Below are 24,780 nucleotides of genomic sequence, written 5' to 3'. Positions count from 1 at the left end.
TCTTGCTCTAGGGCCCGACTGAGCAAATGCCAGCCTGGCACTTGGGAGCTCCACTGGGCCCTGAGTGGGTCCTCTTTGTTTGGCTTTTTATAGGATCCTCCCCAGCAGCTCATTCTCAGTGGCATTCAGCCTGGCTGTGAGGTGCTGCTTGGAGGCCACCAAGGACCATGTGGTGCTGAGGATCAAACTTGTGCATGCCAAAATGAAGTGATATCACTTGAACTATAGCCTCACAGATCTTCGTGTGTCTGATTGGGCTATGGGGGGATCTGAGGCATCTGAGAGGCTGAGTCCTGCATCCACCTGGGCTCCTGCAGAGGCAGTTTCCCACTGTGCTTCATCCAGGCTGGGCCCTTCTGGGGCTGGGGAGCTGGGCTAGCCTTGCAGCTCACTTCTCCATCCTCCACTGAGGAAAGGCAGTGTCTGAGACAAGGGTCTAATCTGCCCCTCAAACTGGAGTCTTGCCTTTTTCGGCTTTAGACTCATCTGGTGCTCAGCCTGGGGCTGTGTGTGTGTGTGTGTGTGTGTGTGTGTGTGTGTGATGTGTACACATGTGGTTTTTGAGGGGTGGGAAAACTGCCTAGTCTTTGCTTCCACCAGCCAACCACCATGCCAGACCCCACCCAGCTACAAAAGCCCTGAAGTCGGGAGCAGAGCAGTGGGGGCCTTCCTGCTGCAGTGGGCTCGGGAGCGAGGAGGGCCCATCTCTCTTCCACTCCTTCCCAGGTCCTGTGTGGGGGAGGGGGCGGCCCCGAGCGCTGAGCCCCCAGTGGGGCCGTGACCGCCTCTTCTTGCAATAAGTGAGGAGACAGCAGCTATTAATATAAGATGAGTTCACGGGCTCACAGCTTCCGCAGGCTGGAAAACAGGCTCCCGGGGCCGGGGGCTGCGGCTCGTCTGCCAGATTCTCTCCTGGAGCCTGGAGCCCGCCAGCCCCTGCAGCTCTGCATGGCCCCCCTGCGGAGTGCAGTGTGCAGGCTGCTAAGTGTCCATGCACGTGGGCACACATCCTGGCACTGGGGGTGTTGAGGGCACACAGACGTGTCTGACAGGTACAGGCACCAACTTTTCGTGTGTTTTCAAGCCAGAGCATCTATGCACGCACCTGCTCGTGTGTGTACACAACTCTTGCAAACAGTGTGTACATGGGCCCAAACACACCTGTATACCTGAACCCATCTGTCCTCCCGCCCCACCAAACTGCACATGCGTTTATAGAGGGGACCTGGAGCCAGGCTACCTCTGCATGCAGGACCACATACAGCAAGTGATTGTGTGCAATGACCTCTGCACAGTGTGCCCAGCTCATCACAGGTACTCACTGTTGAGTGCTCAGCAGCAGGAACCTACCGGCAGACTGCCTACAGGCAGAGTTTGTAGCACTGATGGAGGAAAGGACCCTAGCCTCCCCATGCCCTCTCCTCCCCCATCTCCTGACAGGCAGCTCCAGCTCCTGCCAACCGTAATGTCTGCCTTTGGCTTGGCTTCCCATCCCCCCAGGGGTCCCCAGATCCCTGATTAACCCCCTCGTTAATTGGCCACCAGCCCCTTGACTTTGCTGCAGGCCTTCTCAGGAGCTGGGAGCAAGAGGCTGCAAATTGGCCAAGTAAAATGAATCTGGGGAATAGCATGCAGAGGCGGTGGGTGGGGGTGGGGTGCTGTGAGACCAGTGTCTGGCTGGAGCCAGGCAGGTCATCACCTACGCTAGGGCTAGAGGGAACACTGTATCCTTCTCTCAGAGGACATGGGTACCAGCCATGCACATGGCCATATGCCATGCCACTCTTACACATTTACACATAGCCAAGAACACTCAGGAAGAAATCCAGTACACGTGGCATGCATGCAGAAGCACATCTGCTCCCACCTCTACACATACAAAGCAGGCTTCCATACACTTCCAGGCCACCAATGCTCACGGGACTTCTAAGCATGCTCATGGGCTGTATGAACAGACATCAGACATGAAGTGGACTTGACTCTCCACATGCATGCACACACTGCCTGTGTATATCACCTTCCCGACCAGCTTAGCCCCTTGGCCTTTGGCTTGTCTAGGTGTGTTTCCATTATGGCTATGGAATGGACCCAGGTACCACCCCTAGGCCCTGCTCTTTTGTTTCCAGGATGCCCTAATTGGAAAGGGAGTTTCTGGCTTTAGTCTCTTTACTCCCGTCTCTCTAGCTATGGGCCCTGACCCAATGGATCTTTCGTTCCCTTGAAGGTAGGCCTGAAGCACTGGAAATGAAGGCTTCTATTTATTTCCTTGCCTGCTGCCAACTTGCTGTGTGACTTTGGTTAAGTTAGTGTCTCTCTGAGTCCTTCCTCATCTGTAAAAGGAGTATGTGTAGCAACCAGGGAGTGCAAAGGGCTGGAGAGCTTGCCTTGAATGCATGCTCTCCCTTCCACACTACCGGGGTGGTCCTGCTGGTCTCCTGTATAACTGCTCCATTGCTGCATCTCCATGAACTAGCACTGAACCAATCCCAGCAAAGCCAAATACTTCTGGTAGAGGTCCTTGGGCCTGCTAGGGAGGCCCCTAGTAAACAAACAGGCCTGTGTTGGTGACCCTCTTGGGACTTCAAAGGAATGTAGGGGGCAATGTTTATGGCTGTGCATTACTCAGGCATACAGATCTGGGGAGGTGTTAGTTCCCCAGATGCAGATGCCCAAGTGGAGGTTCCTAGACATCATCATGGTCAACTTCTCAGCACAGGCAGGGAGGCTGGGCCCAGAGAGGTGCGAGAGGGCGCGGTAAGGTGTGAGGGAACAGAGCTGGCCTCTGGCTCCCAGCTCTCTTCTAACATGGAGGCTGTGCTCAGTGAGGGTGGTTCCTGGACTGGGGATGTGGTGCTGCCTGCAGGAGGGTATTTCTGTAGGACTTCTGTCATCCACTGCTAATGATTCTGCTGAGACTCCTGGAAAAGCTTGTGACTATGCATGAGCTTTCAAGCTTCAGAGAATCCTCCTTAGCTACTCACATCACCTGGGGGGTGAGGGGCTTCCCATGGGGAGCATCTGAGAGTGCTCCCCACCTCAAGGTCTGGGTGGGAACTTGCTGACCACCACCCAGTGCAGAACTCACAGGAAATGGGGCCAGGCTGCCCTGGTGGCTGGGTGGCCAGGAGGGGGCAGTGAGGAACTGGTGGAGGCAGCAAAGAGGGGCGGCACCCAAGGCCCTGGTGTGGTCCATCTGCAGTGAAGGACTGCGTTGCCTGCGAGGTGTCCTTGTCTGTGCGAGGGCAGGGCTGTCCCATGAGCCCACCTGGCAGGGCTCTCTACGCATTGATGCAGCCCTGAGCACGCATGCGCAGGTGGGGAGGGGTCAGGGGTGTTCCTACCCACACATAGGAAACTCCCTGTGCCCCAAAGTATACAGGACACTCCCAACACCCAGCAGAGCAGGGTCCTCAGTGCAGCCCACCAGATTCCAGAACCAGAATGCTCCTTCCCTTCCCACACCTGAGCCCAGGGCCTGGGGTAAAGGACTTCACTAAATCCTGGGGCTCTGGACACCAGGATCAGGAGAGAAATGATACGGTGGACAGAGCACGAGCTCTGATTCAAGCCTGTGCACAAAGCATGCCAACTATGTTGTCTGAGGCAACTCAACCTCTCAACCTGTTTTCCCCATGTGGGAAAGGGGCAGCTACTGACTCAGGAGACTGAAATAGAGCTGCAGCGGCTCTCGGCAAGCAGGAGGCTCCTTCTTCTCAGGACAGGACTGAGCAGAGGACTAGCACCAGGTCACAGCTCCCAGGCGGCGGCTTCTCACACCACCATTTTGTCTTCTCCCAGGGCAAGTGTCTGGCTGCTTGTCAGTCATGGCCTTGGGAAGCCAAGTGCTGACTAAACAGAGGCCTGGGCAGGAGGGTGGAGCGAGGGGTTCCGTGCCCCCTCCCCTGCACGGCACTCCCACCCCCCAGCGATGAGCTCAGAGTGGCTGGCGCAGCAGTTGCTGACAACTGAAAACTTCTGCCCCTCTCCTGGGATGCCAGTGGGTGACTGAGCAGCAGGCGTGACCAGCGCAGTCGCCAACCCACTACCGCCCCATCCTGGGGCCACCCCACAATGACTGCTGGGTGGAACTGGTGTCTGCTCATAAATTCCCCCCAGGGACAGTTACCCGCAGCAGCTGTACTCAGAACAACCGTTACTTCCTGGGTAGGTCATTTTTTTGGGTCAGACTCTAAACCCAGCCTCCACGTCTCCTAGGCAGGCCAGGGGTTGCCCAGCAGCCTGGTCCCTTTATCAGATTCTGTTGTAAATCGTTCTATTTAAGGTAAGTTGTTCGGGTCTGAGAGAGGCAGACAAGATGCCGGCCAGATGTGGGGAGGCAGCATCAGCATTCAGCCTGCTCCTCTTCTGCCTCACGCAAGGAGCTGCCAACAGCTCCTTTCCCCTGGCCGAGCACATCCCCCACGGCCAGCTGAGGGGTCTGGTCTGAATCCCTGAACTCTGGGCTCCTAAACCAAAATGGTTCCTGGCCTTTAGCCCAAGCCCAACCATGGGGCGTTGCCACCCAAAGCCAGAGGCCTCCTGCCCTCGGAGCCCGCACACACTGAGCCTTGTTTTGGGCTCTGGCCACCACCTGTGGTTCTCTCCTGTGCCCCCTGCCAAATCTGTCTCCGTCTCTCTCCCACACACACCAGAAACTAAACAGCTACAAAGACTTTATCAAATTATTAAAAATGCTGGCATTTATATGTTTCTATCGCATAGTAGCATGGAACGTTCAGGCTACTGGCTGCAAAGGTGATGCACACAGGAGCCCACGGGGACAGTGAGCGCAGGAAATAGTGGTGCTGCCGGAAGAACTGAGGACCTGAGGAATGGGCCCAAGAGGAAAGGGCTGTGTAAGGAGCCTGGCTTCACCCCACTGTAAGGCTCACATCTGCCAGTCTCTAGGAATAATGACCCATTTCAGACTGTACCTCCATGGCACTATAAACCCACTCCCTAAAATCTACATGTGGCAAACATTTCCAAGAATCAACTGGAATCTGTCCTTATAAATATATTTATGTCAAAGAAAACAAGGCACTTTGGGAGCATTACGGCTTATTTTCCTACATGTACATCATTCTAGACAGAAAGTAAAAATTGGTTAGTTTCTCAAGTGAATTAATTGAGTAAAGTTAATACAATAATGAATTGTTCCCTAGCTCACACAGAGGCACAGAATGAGGCATATATCTGGGCGACACCGGGTCTCATAGAAAAGCTGAGCCCCACTCAAAGCTTCTGACCATCAAGCCTAGCATGTCTCCTGAGCAAAAAAGCCTTTGGCCAGCAGGCCCAGGGCCCAGAGCCCTTGCAGCCCTGAGGTGAGGGGAAGTTGGAGGGTGGAGCCAGGAGTCCAGTGGGAATCCTTAACAGGGTCACCAGAGCCAAGGAGACCTCGATCTGTCCAAGCTGGCGTGGCTGCGTTGGAGGATTGGCGCCACGGGAAGAGATTTCACATTAGCCCTGACAACACCGCCTCAGCTGTGCTGGTGACATTGGCCAGGGTCGTTTCTGAGGGCGCTCGAGCTTCTCTTGGAGGCAAGCAGGAGCCTGGGCCAGCTGCTCTGAGCCTTGGAGGGATCCCCAGCCCACCAGTTCAGCCTCTTCCCCCCTGGAATGTGACATCTAACAGCCGAGCAGAGCTCCAGGCCTCCACAGAGAGGTGAGCTGGACCCCTGGGCCACAGGAATGGGGGCAGGTCCCTGGGGCTGGCAGACCAGGAAGGGAGGTGGCTCCTTGGCTTCAGAGCTGGAGTCCTTATTGGCCATTGTTTCACACTCTTACCAGCCTCAGCCCAGTTTAAATAATCACTAAACTCTGCATTCTACATTACAGGGTTCCAAAAACACACAATTACCTGCACAGGATCCTTTATCATCTTAAAGGGCTTTAGGTTTAAAGAAGCTCCTTTTTTTTTTTTTGGTGCACATATGCATAAGTAGAGCCCAGAGGGCCTCTCGGCTGACTGGGTCCCCAGCCCCCCCAAGCTGAGGAGGCTTCGCAAGGCCGGCTGCTACAAAGCGCCGAGCTTGGCTGCATAGATTTTAATGAGAGCGTCAGGCAGAGCTGTGCTGTTGCTCTCCGGGACTTGCAGATCATTACCAAACCAGCTGTAGGATGAGAACACAGCACATCGAAACCCTAGGAGGTCACTGAGCTAATGATCTAATCCTACCTTCCGCAGGCAGTGCCCCTCCCCACCTTCTCCTGCCCCCAGCCCTTTCCACTGCGGATGGACAGCGGACGCTGTCCATTTCACCAGCCAGGCCAATACCGCCCCTTTCAAGGTCAGAGCAGAACCAGAGCAAGTGGTGCTGGCTCCCCCTTTTCCGGAAAGGAGGGGGAGGGGTAATTTAGTCAAAGCCATTAGGCACAAACCCTGGCCTGGCTGGCCCCAGGGCTCCTATCTGGAAGAACCACTGCCCTCTGCCTGCCTCATCGGGGGCATCACTCACAGCCCTTCAGGGCTCTAAGAAAGCACCTTCAGCATCCACAGTGCAGGGTGGGTGGACAAGGCAGAGGCACAGAGCCTGCTCAGCTCGAATTGGAGCCTGGTGCCAATCCAGTGCCAGAGATACCTGATCCAGGGAGAGGGAAGAGGGGTTGGTCCAGAGCAGCAGAGCAGGAGCGCATGCTGGCACCTCCAGGCTCAGTTCCCAGGCCCCAAGTTCAAGGAAAGGAGGAGAGGGGGAGCATTCAGCCAGGACACAGCGGCAGGACCCATGATTACATGCTCTCCTCCAGCCGGAGGGGTTTACAAGGGCTTTGGCAATTACTACAACCATTTGCTGTGCTGGGCAGAGACAGATCCTGTTTCTCTTTGTTTCAGAGCTCTGAAAGCCAGAGAAGCCAGGAGAAGCCGGTTTCAGCATAAGAGGCCGCACAATAGTTCGGCCACAAGAGAAGAAACCTCACTGTTGGTCATAGCTGACCAGTTTTTTCCTAAATAATAGCACCTGTGAATTAGCCCCAGGAAAGGGGGACTGAGCAGGGAACAACACCGTGTGCAGAGAAGAGGGAAGCTAGAGACAAACCCAGAGTCCCTCTGCCTCTCAGCCCTCCTCACGGCTACCAGGCCCCCCCAGGCAGCGGCTGCCAGCCTGAGGGACTGAAGTTTCTACCGTTGGCTTAAATTGGGAAAATAAAAAGAGGGGGGGGGGGGGGATGCAGAGGAATTGAAAACAGCACCTGTCAAAGCTGCCGAGCTGCTTCCTTCTCTCACTACCTCTGGGCCCCAGAGGGGCCAAGCTCCCAAGGCCATGTGGGAGGGTAGTGAAGGGAACGTAGAGGCAAAGGATTATGGGAAGCTCGGAGGTGTGAGCTGGAAGAGCAGAGCCCAGACTCAAAAGGTGTCTGCTATTTGGTCCCAGAAAGCACAGGTGGCTTGAAATTGGGAACTGAGGGGGTCTATGCTGTCACTGGCCAACCCTGTGAGCCTCAGAAAGTCTCTCCCCATTTGCAGATGTTCATAACATTCAGTGGGTAAGACCCAGGAGTTCTACCATTCCTCCAATTCTACATCTAAATGTGTGGTCCCTGATAGCCAGCAGTGGCCCCGATCCCTGAGGCGAAATGTTAGTTTGGTCATGAGTATCTCTGGGAGTTAGAACTGGGCAGCAGTGCCAGGCAGCACTTGGAGGTGAAGCATTTAAGAAACACCTGAACATTATATTCAGTGAAGCCTTCGAGGAAGGCAACAAGCACAGCCTTCAGAAGGGTGTGATTTCTGAGGGAGACATTCAAGGGGCTTGGTGGCTTAAATTCATGTAGGACCAGAAGTGACTGGCTATTTGAAGTAGCTCAGAGCTAAGCCTTGTGGAAGTCCACAGTTAAAAATGGCTCCTAGTGGGAGGCACCTACTCCAATTTAAAACCATTCTAAGAGATCTGCTTAAAAGTATGAAGAGAAGAAAGAAGGAATGTCTAAACTATAGAACTCCAGAAACTCCAAGGGTTGTGGGGAGGGGGAAAGACGTTAGTTTGGAGGAAGCATTTGGATATATCTTTGGTTGCTTCAGGGAAGACTTTGGCCCCTTGAAATTTCTTTTTTCCTCCCTTTGCTTCCCATAAAATTGTGGGGAGCAAGCATCAATTTAGTAAGTAGGAAGGAAAGAAAAAAGAAGATGGGAAGCAGCCAGAAGGCATTAATCCGACCAGTCGTCCTCATCAAACTCAGAAGAGTCATCTTCCGAGTCGCTGTACTCAACAGCAATGCGGCGTGACAGGATGGTGGCCACGTCATTGCCCACGACATCCCGCTTCTCTTGCTCCCGTTGCTCCTCAACCCTGCGCAGCTGAAAGCCTGGGGGCAGGGAAGAAAGAGAAAAGATTTAAGGCATGTCCTCAGCCTCAGAATCTATCCAGGTCTGAGGACGGGATCCGGCTATTGGTGGGGGGAGCAGAAAGGTTGAGCAAAAAGAATGATCCCTTAAGAAGGTAAGGAAGGGGGGCTAGAGCGGTGGCGCAAGTGGTAAGGCGTCAGCCTTGCCCGAGGTAGCCTGAGAGGGACTGCGGTTCAATCCCCGTCATCCCATATGGTCCCCCAAGCCAGGAGCGATTTCTGAGAGCACTGCCAGGAGTAACCCCTGAGCATCATCAGGTGTGGCCCAAAAACGCCCCCCCAAAAAAAGAAAAGAAAAAACAGTAAGGAGGGAAAAGGGGCGTCAGCAAAGAAAAGGACTTAGGTACATGTCTGAAAAGAAACTGCCATTCTTCCCGATTCCCACAGGGAAAGCTAGTATGGAGAATGGTATTACTCACGAGGTGGAGGGAGGAGTGGACAACATATCCCAACTAGTGGTACCTTGCCTGCCCAATTCTTCAATTATAAAAGGGCTCAGCTACCTGAGCTTGTTCCTTCTAGAAGATCTTTCAGATCCTTGGAGATCACAAACAAAAAAAAATCATGCTAGAGCCAGAGTGATGGTACGGCAGGTAGGGTGCTGGCCTTGCACAAGGCCAAACTGGCAGGGTGGGGTAGGGAATGACACATGGACATTCCATATGGTCCCCAGTCAGGAGTGACCCCTGAGCACTTCCAGGTGCTTGACCACAAATAAAAAAGGAGAAATCACTCTAACTTCTTGAGAACACAGTCCCTGACAGAAAGAGAATTCCAAAAAGGCAAAATGATGATGAAGCGGGTGAAAAGGGAAGAGAGGAAGAAAAAAGTGGGGAAGGAAAAGAGGAAAGAGTGAAAAAGAGAAAAAATAGGCAGAAAAGCTGAAAAAGGCAAAAAAGGGAGGACAGTATCTGAGTCCTACTGAAAGAGGACTTTTGAGGACAGTGGTTCTGGTTTATCTCCAAAGGACAAACCCTTCTCAGAACCTGATGAAAAATAAAGGCACTTCCCCAAGGGAGGGAAAAAACAGACACAAACATACACACAGTATAAATCCTCAAGAGATTCCAGGTTAACAGGGACAAAGGAGAGAACTAAAAGAGGTAAAACATATGGCCAAGGCCCTGAGTTTGATCCCTGAAATTGCCTGTCCTCCCGGCTTTAGCTCTGGCAAGTATACCTGGTCCCAAAGCACTAGGAAGCCCCTAACCCCAAAGACTTTAGGTTAAGAATCCTTTACTTGAAGCTGGAAAGATAGTATTGGGGGAGTAAGGCACTTCTCTGCACGAGGCTAATCCTGGTTTAATCCCTAGCACTGCAGATGGTGACCAGGGGCCACTTCAGAGCACAGAACGTGTATGTGTGCGTTTGTGTGTGTAAAAATCCTTTACTTTTTTGGTGGGGCCAGAGTGATAGCACAGCAAGTAGGGTGTTTGTCTTGCACATAGACGTGGGTTTGATCCCAGGCATTCCTTATGGTCTCTAGAGCCTGCCAGAAGTGACTTCTTTTTTTTGTTTTGTTTTGTTTTGTTTTAGTTTTTGGGCCACACCCGGTAACTCCCAAGGGTTACTCTTGGCTAGGCACTCAGAAATCGCCCCTGTATGGGACGCCGATTGAACGGGGATTGAACTGAGAACCGTACTAGTTTAGCGCGTACAAGGCAAATACCCTACTGCCTGTACCACTACTCTGGCCTACAGGAGTGATTTCTTTTTTTTTTTTTTTTTTTTTTTTTGGTTTTTGGGCCACACCCGTTGACGCTCACGGGTTACTCCTGGCTATGCGCTCAGAAGTTGCTCCTGGCTTCTTGGGGGACCATATGGGACGCCGGGGGATCAAACCGCGGTCCGGTCCATCCTAGGCTAGCGCAGGCAAGGCAGGCACCTTACCTCCAGCGCCACCGCCCGGCCCCAGGAGTGATTTCTGAGCAGAGTCTAGAGTAACCCCTAGTGCTGCTGGGTGTGGTCCAAAAGCAAAAACAAACAAAAAGTAAAATTCCTTTACTTTTTGTTTGTCTGTTTTTTGTTTTTAGTCACACCCAGCAGTGCTCAGGGGTTACTCCTGGCTCTATGCTCAGAAATCACTCCTGGCAGGCTCGGGAGACCATATGGGATACCGGGATTCGAACCACTGTCCTTCTGCATGCAAGGTAATCGCCTTACCTCCATGCTATCTCTCCAGCCCCTACTTTTTTTTAGTTCTTTACTTTTTTTTTTTTGGGGGGGGGGGGACACCTAATGAAGATTAGGTGAGTTACTCCTAGCTCCTAGCTCTGCACTTAGATTTACTCCTGGTAGTGCTCGGGTTGGGGAGGAACCACATGAGTTGCTGGGGATTGATGTCTAGGTATTGATACCTAGATGCCTAGGTTGCTCAAGAAAAAAGACCTACCTGCTGTACTACAGCTCTAGCCCCACTCTTTTTGGGTTTTTTTTGGAGGGGAGGGGCATAACTGGTGGTATTCAGTTATGGCTCTACACTTAGATCACTCTTGGTGGGCTTGGGAACCATATGGGGTACCAATGATTAAACTGGAGTTGAGCAAGTGCAAGACAAGCACCCTATCTGCTGTACTGTACTGTCATTCTGCCTTATATCCCCCAATCCTTTACTTCCTATGCCAAAAATACAGCCAAGTGAAGGAATACGTGTCTGCCATGGGTGAGGCTCTGCATTTGATCCTTGGCATCAAATGGCCCCCTGAATACTTCTGGGGGTGGCTCACTCCTGAAGAAAAGGAGCATGCAACAGAATAGAGTATGTATCTTCTTTCATGTGTAAGGCTCTGGTTTGGACCCCTAGCAACTCCTAAAAACAAAGGGCCAGAGAAATTGTTCAGTGGTCTGAGTTCATGCTTTGCAGATAGAAGTCTGTTAGCTATCCTACAACACTGCACTGGTCCCCGAACTAAACTGGGAACATCTCCCTGAGCATCAGTGGGTGTCACCTAAAGAGAAAGAGTGATGGGGGGGGGGGAGGTAGAGAGGAAGAAAGGGAGAGAGAGAGAGAGGGGGGGGGGAGGTAGAGAGGGAGAGAGAGAGAGAGAGAGAGAGAGAGAGAGAGAGAGAGAGAGAGAGAGAGAGAGAGAGAGAGAGAGAGAATATCTTTTAACCAAGGTGGAAAAAAAAATCTAAATCTTTATTTTTGTTTTGTTTGGGTGATGCTTAGGGTACCATGCAGTGTTAGTCAGTGAATCTGGGTCTCCTGCATGTTCAGCCCTTTGAACCATCTCCCTGGCCTCAAAACTTAAATCTTACTTTAATTTTCTTTTTTTTTGGGGGGGGCCACACCCAGCGGTGCTCAGGGGTTAGTCCTGGCTGTCTGCTCAGAAATAGCTCCTGGCAGGCACGGGGGACCATATGGGACACCGGGATTCGAACCAACCACCTTTGGTCCTGGATCGACTGATTGCAAGGCAAACGCCACTGTGCTATCTCTCCAGGCCCAATCTTACTTTAATTTTCAAAGCCCTTCCTCAGGTTGCCCTTAGGCCTGAGGTACAGATTCCTATTCACCAGCAAACACTGTTTCCTGAGAAGGGCAGGCAGCCCTCATCACCGTAGCAGTCACCCCCAGTGCAGGAGAGAAGAAGCTTTACAATACTGACCTCCCCTCTGTGACTTACCTTGACGAATTGCTGAAAGCAAGTCACTGCGGGCATCACTCACAGGAGGCAAAGAAGACTTGGGTTTGGTGGCATCAGAAAGTGGAGGTGGGGGGGCAGGCTGAGAATCCACACTACTCAAGGGGAGTGGTGGGGGCCCAGGAGGAGGAGGAGGAGGTGGAGGAGGTGATACTCCTACTGTTGGCTGGGACAAAGGAGGTGGTGGCAGGATGGGATAGTCAGCAGCCGGTGGGGGGGGAGGTGGTGGAGGGGCAGCAAAATCAGGGTGAGGTGGAAAAGATGGGGGTGAAGGCGGTGGTGGGGGCCCTGAAGACCCAAATCCTCCAGGAGGTGAAAGGGGTGGAACCCCCACGAGTGGATGTGGAGGTGGAGGTGGAGGTGCAGGTGGTGGAGCAAATCCAGATTTGGGACCCGGTGGAGGAGCTGGTGGTGGGTGGCTCGGGCTGACCACACTGGACCGTTTGGTTCCAACCAAGCCAGATCCCCCTTGGTTGTCTGAAGAATAGCTAAAGGGACAAAGAACAAGATCTGCAATCACTTTCAAGATGCAAACATCTACTTCCAGTTTGGTGTACTTACAAGTCTAGGGCTCATGATGGATTATCATTCACTTACGCTCATTTTACTTTTGCTCAGAAAGCAAAGCCTGGGAGTGCAAACCCAAGTAAAAACTACAGTCATGATGAATAAAACAACTACAAAAGTGCATGGCAACCCTAGTCTGTTGGTTTGCAACAGCAGCAAAAGGAAGGGGTAAACAAGAGGGAATTTAAAACTAATTCTTCAAAATTCTCACAATGGCCATCATCTTTCCTCTTTTGTAAATGGCCTTAGGTCATCTCAAAATGGTTCCTATTTACTTGGCCCAGAAAACCCTATAAAACCAAGGAAGTCAAGAGGCTCAAATCATGTTCACTTTAAGAACAGCCTATGTGGGGCCGGTGAGGTGGCGCTAGAGGTAAGGTGTCTGCCTTGCAAGTGCTAGCCAAGGAAGGACCGCGGTTCGATCCCCTGGCGTCCCATATGGTCCCCCCAAGCCAGAGACAATTTCTTTATTTTTTTTTCTTTTTTTTTTTTTGGGGGGGGGTCACACCCAACAGTACTCAGGAGTTATTCCTGGCTCCGTGCTCAGAAATTGCTCCTGGCAGGCACGGGGAACCATATGGGACACCGGGATTCGAACCGATGACCTTCTGCATGAAAAGCAAATGCCTTACCTCCATGCTATCTCTCCGGCCCCCAGGGGCAATTTCTGAGCACTTAGCCAGGAGTAACCCCTGAGCATCAAACGGGTGTGCCCCCCCAAAAAAAACACAAACAAACAAACAAACAAAAAAGAACAGCCTATGTGGGGCTGGAGAGATAGCATGGAGGTAAGGCGTTTGCCTTCCATGCAGGACAGCGGTTCGAATCCCGGCATCCCATATGGTCCCCTGAGCCTGCCAGGCACAATTTCTGAGCATAGAGCCAGGAGTAACCCCTGAGCACTGCCAGGTGTGACCCCAAAACAAAACAAAACAAACAAACAAAAAAAGAACAGCCTATGTCATGTAGGGCATGTATACCCACAAAGTCACCCAGTAGAGGCTGGTACATTTAGTAGAGGGATGGGTGCTTGTCTTATATGTAATTGACCAGGATTCCATCCTTGACACCGCCTAGTGGTCCCCCAAGCCCCACCAAAAGTGATTACTGGGCACAAAGTCAGGAGTAACTCCTGAGCACTGTCAAGTGTGGTCTAAAAATAAAAACAAACAAAAAAAGCACAGAGTAATGAAGTAATGCTGAACTTAAGGTCTTCGGTGTAGAGAGCCTCTGGCCATTAGGCAAATCTAGGTAAATGCACTACCAAGATGCACTGCACTGCAGTATTAAAGCATTCATAATTAGATTAATCCCACATGAGCTCTCCCAGAGCATAGGAAAAAAAAAGTCTTGTAAGTAATGAGCTTCCCATCAGAAAAGAAATGTAAGGAGACACTGAGAAAAACTACCTAAAACTAGTGAACGTTCTTCTATCATGTAAGAGCAGGCCAAGACCATCTCTTAGGTTCTCATACCTCATCACCATCCTGGGAAAGGCTCTTTTTTGATTTTCCTCTAAGAGGAATCATAGAGTTAGCTTTGGAGCCAGGATGAAGAATGTTTGCATAAAAAAATAGTAAAGGCTAGAGATAAAGCTCAATGAGCTGAGCACAAGCTTTGTATAAAGGCCTCTTCAACACCTCCAGGAGAAACCCCCAAGCACAGAGTTGGGAGTACCCACCAAGCACAAAGCTGGAAAGAGTGGGGGGGGGGGATATTAAAATCCAAAACTAAATGTCATTTATTACTAAACTGTTTTGGTGCAACATTAGGATAATGGAATACTCATTAAAAAGCATGGCACTGGGTGGGAGCGATAGCACAGTAAGTATAGCACTTGCCTGGACACCATTGACCCAGGTTCAATTCCCATCATCCTAATGAGTCCCCTGTGCTCTGCCAGGAAGTCATTCCTGAGTGCAGAGTCAGGGGTATTACCTGAGCATTGCTAGGTTTGGCTCCAAAACAAACAAACAAGCAAACAAAAAACCAAATAAGCGGGCCCGGAGAGATAGCACAGCAGCATTTGCCTTGCAAGCAGCCGATCCAGGACCAAAGGTGGTTGGTTCGAATCTCGGTGTCCCATATGGTTCCCCGTGCCTGCCAGGAGCTATTTCTGAGCAGACAGCCAGGAGTAACCCCTGAGCACTGCCGGGCATAACCCAAAAACCAAAAACACAACAACAACAACAACAACAAAAACCCAAATAAGCAATGGTCTAAAGAGATACAGCAGGTAGGTAGGACTTTACTTTGCATGCAGCTAACCCAGACACTATCATTGGCATTCCATACAATCCCCCAGGCGTCACCATTAATAATTCCTGAGCCAGGAATAACCCATGCCGAGCCAGGAGTAACCCATGACCATTGCTGGATGTGGCCCCAAATTAAAAACAAACAAAAAAAAACATGGCACCAATAATACAAGTGAAATGAGGACAGGAAATCTTCATACACCATGCTAACAAAACCTGAGCAGGGCATAGATTTAGGTGAATACTCCTTCAGCACTCATATGGAAAAAGTGGAGAGAAATGAGGTTCTGAGGGTCAGCAGAAACAGGAAATGAATGTGCCATCAGACTGATGCAGGCTGAGGGAATATGAAGGGGTACTGCTCCCAGGGCAGGAATGCTTGGCTGCTACTGCCAGATCTCAGGCTTTGTGTGAGGCTGAAGAGCTAGCTGTTCCACCTTTGTATCTGCCGTGCACTAAAAACTACGCCTGAGACAAACATCCATCTTGGAATTTTCCACAGACCTTCAACGTTAGCTGAATCAGGCAGGGCAAGCAGCAGGCAGTGATCTGAGATTAGTGCTTTCAAGAGCCAAGAAGAATGGTCCAGGGTGGGAGGCACAGATGGGAGGAGGCACAGCACCTATTTAAACTCCACTGGAGGGGCTATCCACACAGCTACTCTCTGCATCAACAGTGCCCAAAGAGAAAGGGTGACCTTTTATGGCTCTCATTGGTCAGGCATTAGAAAGGGAAAAGTGACTATGAGGAAACACCTCACAGATGTCTTCTGAGCCACTCTTTGTTAACTCCTTCTTACACCTCTGCCACAGACACTGAGAAATATAAAAATGGACAGATTCTAAAGTTTCTTCTCATCTTCCCTTTGTTTAATTCTCCTTACAGATTTTTTTGTTGATCTTGTTTTGGGGCCACATCCAGTGTGATTCTCAGAAGTTATTTCTGGCTCTGCACTCAGGAATTACTCCTAGCAGGTATGGAAGACCATATAGGATGCCACATATGGAACCTGGGTCAGGGGCATACAAAGCAAGCACTTTACTCCCTGTACTAATGCTCTGGTCCCAGATTTTATTGGGGCGGGGAGCCTACACGATGTCAGTGCTCAAAGGTTACTCTTGACTCCTCCTTCAGGAATTACTCCTGGCAGTACTCGGGGAACCACATAGGATGCTGAAAATCAAATGTGGGTCAGTCATATGCAAGGCAAGAGACCTATCTATCTGCTGTACTATCTATCCGGCCTCTCTTCCTACAGATTTTTACCCAGCAATGAAATAAATCAGTCGCAACAAAGAGAAAGGTGACTGTTAGGTTCCTAGATAGTTGTTCAAAGTGTCAGTTAAATATTTTAAGGACAAAAATAAATCAAATATTTCCCTGCTGATTCAATGTTAATATGTACCTAAAATACTAATGTGAAAGAGATGTAAGCCACTCTGATCAAAATAAAAAAAAATAAAAATAAAAAATCAAAAAAATATTTTAAGGATAGCAAATTACACCACTTTGTTTCATACTAGTTAAAACTAAGGAAAACAAAGAGATAAATTGGTAACTCCATCCAGTCAGAAATAGCTGATACCTAGTTTAGAATACAGCTTTAGGGGCCGGAACAGTGGCACAAATAGTAGGGTGTTTGCTTTGCCCACAATGACCTAGGACGGACCGAGGTTCGATCCCCCAGCGTTCCATATGGTCCGCCAAGCCAGGAGCAATTTCTAAGCACATAGCCAGGAGTAACCCCTGAGCCTCACTGGGTGTGGCCCAAAAACCAAACACCAAAAAAAAAAAAAGAATACAGTTTCACCTTACACAGATGCTCTCCTTACACAGGCCTAACAAGGGTTCAATCCCTGGTATCCCATATGGTCCCAGAACTACTAGGGGGTAATTCCTGAGTGCAGAGCTAAGAGTAACCCTTACACAGGTAATGGCCTCAATAATAATAATAAACTCCCTTCAACCCAAAAAAGAAAACCCCACAGACTCTTGAGTCAAACTGATCTGCTTTACTTCTTTTGTTTTTTTGTTTTGTTTTGCAAACATCCTATTCACTATGCTACCACTCCAGTCCATGACCTGTTTTCCAATCATGGAGAACTTTTTTTTTTTGGTTTTTGGGCCACACCCGGCGGTGCTCAGGGGTTACTCCTGGCTGTCTGCTCAGAAATAGCTCCTGGCAGGCACAGGGGACCATATGGGACACCGGGGTTCGAACCAACCACCTTTGGTCCTGGATCGGCTGCTTGCAAGGCAAACACCGCTGTGCTATCTCTCCGGGCCCATCCAACCATGGAGAACTTAATGGCTGTGTGACCTTATTTTCACTGACTTCTCTGTGCCTAATCATTTACTCACTTGCAAAAAGGGCACCTATCTCAAAACCTTGTGGGAATAAAGTGACATAATATTTTTGGCATAATCCTGGTCATCTTGCAAACATGACAAAATTAGTTATTTCTATGAACTATACAGATTTACCAAGAACTATATATATTTTTTGTTTGTTTGTTTTGTTTTGTTTTTGGGCCACACCCAGTGATGCTCAGAGGTTACTCCTGGCTATGCGCTCAGAAATTGCTCCTGGCTTGGGGGATCATATAAGAGGCTGGGGGATCGAACCAGGGTCCGTTCTAAGCTAGTGCAGGCAAGGCAAATGCCCTACAGCTTGTGCCACTGCTCTGTCTCCCAGAAACTGTATTTTTATTAGTCTGGATCTGTTTTTCTGAGTAAGTGACCTAATGAGGGAAGATAAAGGAATACCACCATTTATTTACCTGAATTCTGCTGGTGGGGGAGGCAAGCTGTCTTCAGAGAAGGAAGGAGAAGGTGGAGAAGTAGAGTCTGTCTGTGGTGGTGGTGGGTAGCTGCCAGAAACCACGTTTTCCACAGAGTCGATGCTGCCGTTCTGGTATACCATGGTGGGTGGATACCTGTCAATGAATCCAATGCCAAAAGTCATTTAAAAAGAATTAACAGAGGGGCCAGAGAGATAGCGTGAAGGTAGGGCATTTGCCTTGCATGCAGGACAGTGGTCCTCTGAGCCTGCCAGGAGCAATTTCTGAACATAGATCTAGGAGTAACCCCTGAGTGCTGCTGGGTGTGACCCAAAAACCAAAAACAAAAAAACAAAAAAAAAACAAACAAAAAAAAAAAAAAAAAAAAAAAAAAAAAGAATGAACAGAATGAACAGACCCTTAGGTTTTCTTAAAGGAGATCCCAGAAGGGGGCCGGAGTGATAGCACAGCAGTAGGGCATTTTGCCTTGCATGCAGCCGACCGAGAATGGACGGTGGTTCAAAACTTGGCATCCGATATGGTCTCCCATGCCTGTCAGGGGTGATTTCTGAGCGCTGAGCCAGGAGTAACCCCTGAGCGCCGCTGAGTGCAATCCAAGAACAAAACAAAAGAAAGAGATCCCAGAAAAGTGCCACATGATACAAAAGCTATTAGAGAGAAAAAAAAAAATATATATATATATTCACCATGTATCATGTGATATTGAAATTTTAGTTTAGGATTAAATATTCTGTTGCTCAATATCACCAGGATATTTTTTCTTTTTTATATTCAGGGGTCTATTTGCTATTATAAATTCTTTAACTGAATCACCATGAGATATATAGTTACAAAGTTGTTCAAGATTGAATTTCAGGGACCAGAGCGAATGCACAGCAGTAGGGCATTTGCCTTGCACACAGCTGAGCTGAGATGGACCAGGGTTTGATTCTGGCATCCTATATGGTTCCCCAACCTTGCCAGGAACACAGAGCCAGGAGTAATCCCTGGGAGCCGCTGAATGTGGCCCCAAAACAAAAAAACATAACAAACAAACAAAAAAAAAGATTGAATTTCAGTCATACAATGTACCACACATTTCACCAGTGCACATTTCCTGCCACCAATGCCCCCAGTTCCCCTATACTCCCCCTTGCTTGTCCTGCGGCAGACATATGTCTTCTTTTTCTTTCTCTTATTTTTTTCCCTTTTAGACACTGTGGTCAGCAATATTATTATTGAAGGGTTATCATGTATATCACTTTATCTCCTTTCAGTACCCAGTTGTTAAGAGTGATCATTTTCAAACAATCATTATCCTAGTGGTCCCTTCACTGCCCTAACTGCACTCCCCCTACTATCTGTGGCTATTTCCTACCATGGACTGCTCCCCTCCTGGTCCTCATTTCTATTGTCTTTGGATAGTCACACCATAATATTTTTTTTTAAATACCCCACAAATGAGTGCTCTCCTTCTATGTCTCGCCCAGATATTTCTGCTGGTTTGTCTGTAGGAATGGAATTCAACCCAGATTATGAAAGCCATGCTGTTTCTTTCTCAGAGCTGGCCTTGTCAAATCCAGCAGTTCTTTTAAATTCCCTCCCAAATGTTAGGAGCAGCCAATGCCCAAATCCCAAAGTCTGTCTTGTGGCAAAGGGTAAAGCCAAGCCCCAAGGCTACTGAGCTGCAAACACGTGACTGGCACACAGCCTGGTTTTGAGGTCGGCAAGCCTCTGGAGTGCTCAAAGGCCAAGGAGGCATTTGATTGCAAAACCATGCTGAGGACAAATGCAAGTTGCTGTGTGGTGGTTAGATAGAGTCTGCCAGGTCTCTTTTCAAAGAAAATGAACAGCAGATTAAAGCAGGCAGCCAGGGAATGGAGAGAAAGTATAGGGGTTAAGGCGCTCGCCTTGCACATGGCTGACCCTGACACTGCATATGGTCTCCCAAGCAACATCAGGAGTGGCCATAAAGAGCAAACAAAAGCAAACTTAAAAAGGTAGCAAGGTGGGTTTTGCTCAGAAAAACCGATCCTCAGAGCAGTAGGCCATGAGTGAATTTGCTCTAGGTGTAACAGTAATAAACTTCCACACAACTACAAACATATGAAGCTAGCAAAACAAGCCATATTCTGATACACCTCCCACTTCTTTTTCACCACTGTTGGGCTCTAAAGATCTCACATAACACAGACCTGAGGGACTAGAGAATTGGAGGGAACTAACCAAAATCAAATGATGCTCTAATGCAAAATCTCCCAAGGCCTAGAGCCCTGAAGCTTAGCCTATCCTTTTTTTGTTGTTTTGTTTTGTTTTTTTGTTTTGTTTTTGGGTTACACCTGGCGGTGCTCAGGGGTTACTTCTGGCTGTCTGCTCAGAAATAGCTCCTGGCAGGCACGGGGGACCATATGGGACACCGTCCTGGATCGGCTGCTTGCAAGGCAAACGCCTCTGTGCTACCTCTCAGGGCCCTTAGCCTATCTTTTTACAAATTTAGTAACAAGTATACCCTCATAAACCAAATATGCCTTCTGATCCCTGAACTTTTGTTTTTATTATTGGGTCACACCCAGCAATCAAGAATTATTCTTGGGGCCAGAGTTATGGCACAAGTAGTAGGACATTTTACTTGCATATAATAACCTAGGACAGACAGCGGTTCGATCCCCCGGCATGGTCCCCCAAGCAAGGAGCAATTTCTGAGTGAATAGCCAGGAGTGACCCCTGAGTGTCACTGGGTGTGGCTCAAAAAAAGAATTATTCTTGGTGGTGCTTGGGGAACCATATAGTACGCTGGGTATTGAACCTAAGTTAGTCGTGTTCAAGGCAATACCCAACCCTCTGCCACTACCTTTCTGGCTCCTGATCCCTAAACTTTTGGAAAACAAAATGGGGAAAGTTTGGGCCAGAGACAGTAGAACACGTAAGGTGCTTGCCTTGCATGTAGTAGACTTGAGTTTGATCCCCAGCATTCTATATGGTTCCTGGAGCACTGCTAGGAGAGATTCTTGAGTGCAGAGCCAGGAGTAACCCCTAGGTATTGGCAAGTGTAGCCCAAAATAGACAAAGATCTCTTTTTTTTTTTTTTTTTTTTTTTGGTTTTTGGGCCACACCCGTTTGATGCTCAGGGGTTACTCCTGGCTATGTGCTCAGAAATCGCCCCTGGCTTGGGGGGACCATATGGGACGCCGGGGGCTCGAACCCTGGTCCTTCCTTGGCTAGCGCTTGCAAGGCAGACACCTTACCTCCAGCGCCACCTACCCGGCCCCAAAGATCTCATTTTTACCAGGCCTCATTCCTCAACAAAATTAAAATTCAAACAAATTTAGAATCAATATACCTATCGTAAGAGCCTATCTGAACAGGATGAGGCCACAAAATAACATGGACCCTTTTTTTTTTTGGTTTTTGGGTCACACCCGGCGTTGTTCAGGGATTACTCCTGGTTGTCTGCTCAGAAATAGCTCCTGGCAACAGCCGATCCAGGACCAAAGGTGGTTGGTTCGAATCCTGGTGTCCCATATGGTCCCCCGTGCCTGCCAGGAGCTATTTCTGAGCAAACAGCCAGGAGTGACCCCTGAGCACCACCGGGTGTGACCCAAAAACAAAAACAAAAACAGAAATAGCTCCTGGCAGGCACAGGGGACCATATGGGACACCGGGATTCGAACCAACCACCTTTGGTGCTGGATCGGCTGCTTGCAAGGCAAACGCCGCTGTGCTATCTCTCCGGGCCCAACATGGACCCTTTTTAGTGAGAAGGTTATAAAGGAAACTTGAGGGCTAATTTCCCTACACACAGAATAGTTGTGTTTTTCCTCGCTCCTTGCCCCACCCTTTTTTTTGCCACCCATGCAGTGTTCAGAGGGCTCAGGGAACATTCCAGGTGTTATCTAGTCATCTGGGCTGGTAGTTCACAGAAGAGGGCCTGAGGATACAGTGCTACTAGGGTGCTGCAGGTCTGGGGAACCACCAAGGCCACCCTCATAATGCTAAGAGATTTCCAGGGCTAAATCCAGAGAGGCTTGGAAGGCCATGTAATGCCAGAAATTAAATTATGCAATGCCTTGCATACAAACTATAGTCTCTAGCTTCCATCTTTTTTTCTATTTGTTTTCTGGGCCACACCTGGTGGTGCTCAGGAGTTACTCCTGGCTCTGCACTCAGAAATCGCTGTTAGCAGGCTCGGAGACCATATGGGATGCAAGGGATCAAACCCTGGTCCATCTTGGATCTGCCATGTGCAAGGCAAACACCATGTCGCTGTGCTATTGCTCCAGCACTCCAGCCTCCATCTTCATTACTCTTTAAAATTTCTTTTGGGACTGGATAGCTAGTACAGCAGGTAGGGCACTTGACTTGCAACCAGCCAACCTGGGCTAAATCCCTGGCATTCCATATGGTTCCTCAATTCCCTCCAGGAAGAATTCCTGAGCACAGAGTCAGGAGTAACCTCTAAGAATCACTGGGTGTGGCCCCAAAATTTAAAACAAAACAAAAACCACTTTAAAAAGATTGTTTTGGGAGACCAGAGCAGTGGTGCAAATGGTAGGGCATTTGCCTTGCACATGCTGACCTAGGACAAACCACGGTTTGATCTCCAGGCATCCTCCAAGCCAAGAGCAATTCTGAGAGCATAGCCAAGTTACAACCCCTGAGCATCACTGGGTTTGGCCAAAAAACAAACAAACAAAAAAAAATAAATAAAAGATTGTTTTGGGCCGGAGGGATAGAACAGTGGTAGGGCATTTGCCTTGCACACAGCTGACCCAGGTTGGATCTGGGTTCCATCCCCAGTGTCCCATATGGTCTCCCGAGCCAGGAGTGATTTCTCAGCACATAGCCAGGTGTAGCCCTACCCCCTCCCCACAAGAAAAAGCTTGTTTTAGGCTAGATCTAACAGTGCTCAGGGTTTACTCCTGGCTCTGTGCTCAGGGATCAATTCTGACAATATTCTAGGACCATATGTAGTGCTAGGAAAATTGAACCAGGTTTGACTGCCAAGGCAAATAACTTAACCACTGTATTATTTTTCCAGCCTTTTATTATCTTTAGAACAAATTAATTTTTTCCTTTCTCTTCTTTTTTTTTTTTTTTTTTGGTTTTTTGGGCCACACCCGTTTGACGCTCAGGGGTTACTCCTGACTAAGTGCTCAGAAATTGCCCCTGGCTTGGGGGGACCATATGGGACGCTGGGGGATGGAACCGTGGTCCGTTCCTTGGCTAGCGCTTACAAGGCAGACACCTTATCTCTAGCGCCACCTTCCCGGCCCCTTCCTTTCTCTTCTTTGAGCCACACCTCACAATACTTAAGGCACACTCATTGTGGTATTCAGGAGACCATATACGGTGCTGGGAATCAAATCTAGGTTGGCCTGTGTCTTACCTATCTCTCTTGCCCCTGAATAAATCTCTTCTTGGAGGGTACTGGCAATGTTCAGGGCTTTCTCCTGGCTCTGTCTTCAGGCATAGCTCTGGCAGGCTTGAGGGACCATGTAGGATGTTAAGGATTGAACCTAGGTTGTTTCACTATAACTTCAGACTATCTTCTTATCACTTATCTCCTTTCCTCCCTCAGTTTTTTTTTTGTTTGTTTGTTTTGTTTTGTTTTGTTTTCATTTTGGTTTTTGGGCCACACCCGGCGTTGCTCAGGGGTTACTCCTGGCTGTCTGCTCAGAAATAGCTCCTGGCAGGCACGGGGGACCATATGGGACACCTGGATTCGAACCAACCACCTTTGGTCCTGGATCGGCTGCTTGCAAGGCAAACACCGCTGTGCTATCTCTCCGGGCCCTTTGTTTTGTTTTTGGGCCACACCGGACGGTACTCAGGGATTACTCCTGGCTGTCTGCTCAGAAATAGATCCTAGCAGGCACGGGGGACCATATGGGACACCAGGATTCGAACCAACCACCTTTGGTCCTGGATCGGCTGCCTGCAAGGCAAATACCGCTGTGCTATCTCTCCGGGCCCTCTTCCCTCACTTTCTTTCTTCCATTTTTTTTCTTTTTATGTTTTTGTTTTGGGACCATACTCAGGGCTTAATCCTGCTTAGGAGACTTATGCTGTGCAGGGGATCAAAACTGAGTCTTTTTGTGTGTCAGACAAGTGTCTTACTGTTGGTCCATCCCTCATTCTTCCTGTAACCTTACCTGCTAATAAGACCTGCCCATTTCTGGGAGGGGTCTTTGGTAGGTAACAAAAGGTTTGGCCTAAGGGCATTGGGGGGGGATTGAGCAAGAGAGAGGGAGGAAGAAGCAGGGCAAGCTGAAGAGAGCATGCTTAAATAGGTTTAAGATTGTAGGCCACACATGTGGTGGCTAGGGCATGAATAAAGCTAGATAACTCTTGGAACCTGTCTGTGGATGATTTCCTTGACGCTATCCTGAACTTGCAGACCCAATGGCTGGAGGGAGATGGAGACACGTGGCCTGGGCTGGAGGAGAAAGGCCCCTCCATCAACCCCTCCATCACCATCCACCACCACCCAGCACCATTTCAAGGGCTGTTTATGCAACATCTTACCTGCTGTACTTTTTTTCCAAACCTCAACATTTTTTTCTTATTTTGTTGTTTTTTACCTTGCTTTTGGGCCAGTGGGCAACACTCAGGTATTACTCCTGACTCTGTGCTCAGAAACCACTCCTGGAGGGTTCAGGGAACCATATGGGATGCCAGGGAGCAAGCCTGGGTAGGCCATGTGCAAGGCAAACTGTGGCCCTCCAAACTAATTTCTTAAACCTGTTAAAACAAGTGTGTGTGTGTGTGTGTGTGTGTTGTTGTTGTTGTTGTTGCTTTTTGTTTAGTTTTTCACACCTGGCTATGCTAAGGGATCAAACCTGGGTCAGTAACTATGTGCCAAGTACCTTTCTGCTATATTATCTCTCCACCTTTTTTTGGGGGGTGGTATTGTTCAGGTGACACCTGGCAGTGCTTGGGGGTTACTCCTGGCTCTTTGACCAGATATTGCCTCTGGCAGGGTCAGGGAACCATGTGGGATGCAAGGGATTGAACCTGGGTCTGTCCAGGGTTGGCAGCATGCAAGGCAAATGCCTTACTGATGTACTATCACTCCAGCCCTTTCCAGTTTGTTTTGTTTGTTTTTGGCCACACTTAGCAGTGCTTAAGGGCAACTTCCAACAGGCTGTGGGGTGGAGGAAGAGTTTCTCCTGGTAGGGCCTGGAA

At 49.2% G+C, this 24,780-nt stretch overlaps 1 protein-coding gene across 1 annotated transcript in view; it reads right to left on the bottom strand.

The window, feature by feature from the left end:
- Window positions 1-8,027: 8,027 nt before the first annotated feature.
- WASF2 (WASP family member 2) overlaps window positions 8,028-24,780 on the bottom strand; it is a 103,272-nt gene continuing 86,519 nt past the window's right edge. The window contains exons 7-9 of the mRNA XM_049774805.1: window positions 17,596-17,751; window positions 11,973-12,478; window positions 8,028-8,307 (exon numbers count right to left, since the gene is read on the bottom strand). Coding sequence (XP_049630762.1) covers window positions 8,150-8,307; window positions 11,973-12,478; window positions 17,596-17,751 — 820 coding nt within the window. The 3' untranslated portion in view covers window positions 8,028-8,149. The remainder of the gene's footprint in view (window positions 8,308-11,972; window positions 12,479-17,595; window positions 17,752-24,780) is intronic.

The sequence above is a fragment of the Suncus etruscus genome, chromosome 6, assembly GCF_024139225.1.
Source record: "Suncus etruscus isolate mSunEtr1 chromosome 6, mSunEtr1.pri.cur, whole genome shotgun sequence".
In the NCBI taxonomy this organism is placed as follows: domain Eukaryota; kingdom Metazoa; phylum Chordata; class Mammalia; order Eulipotyphla; family Soricidae; genus Suncus; species Suncus etruscus.
The sequence above is the reverse complement of the archived record's forward strand: the minus strand, read 5'-3'. Positions and strand labels throughout refer to the sequence as shown.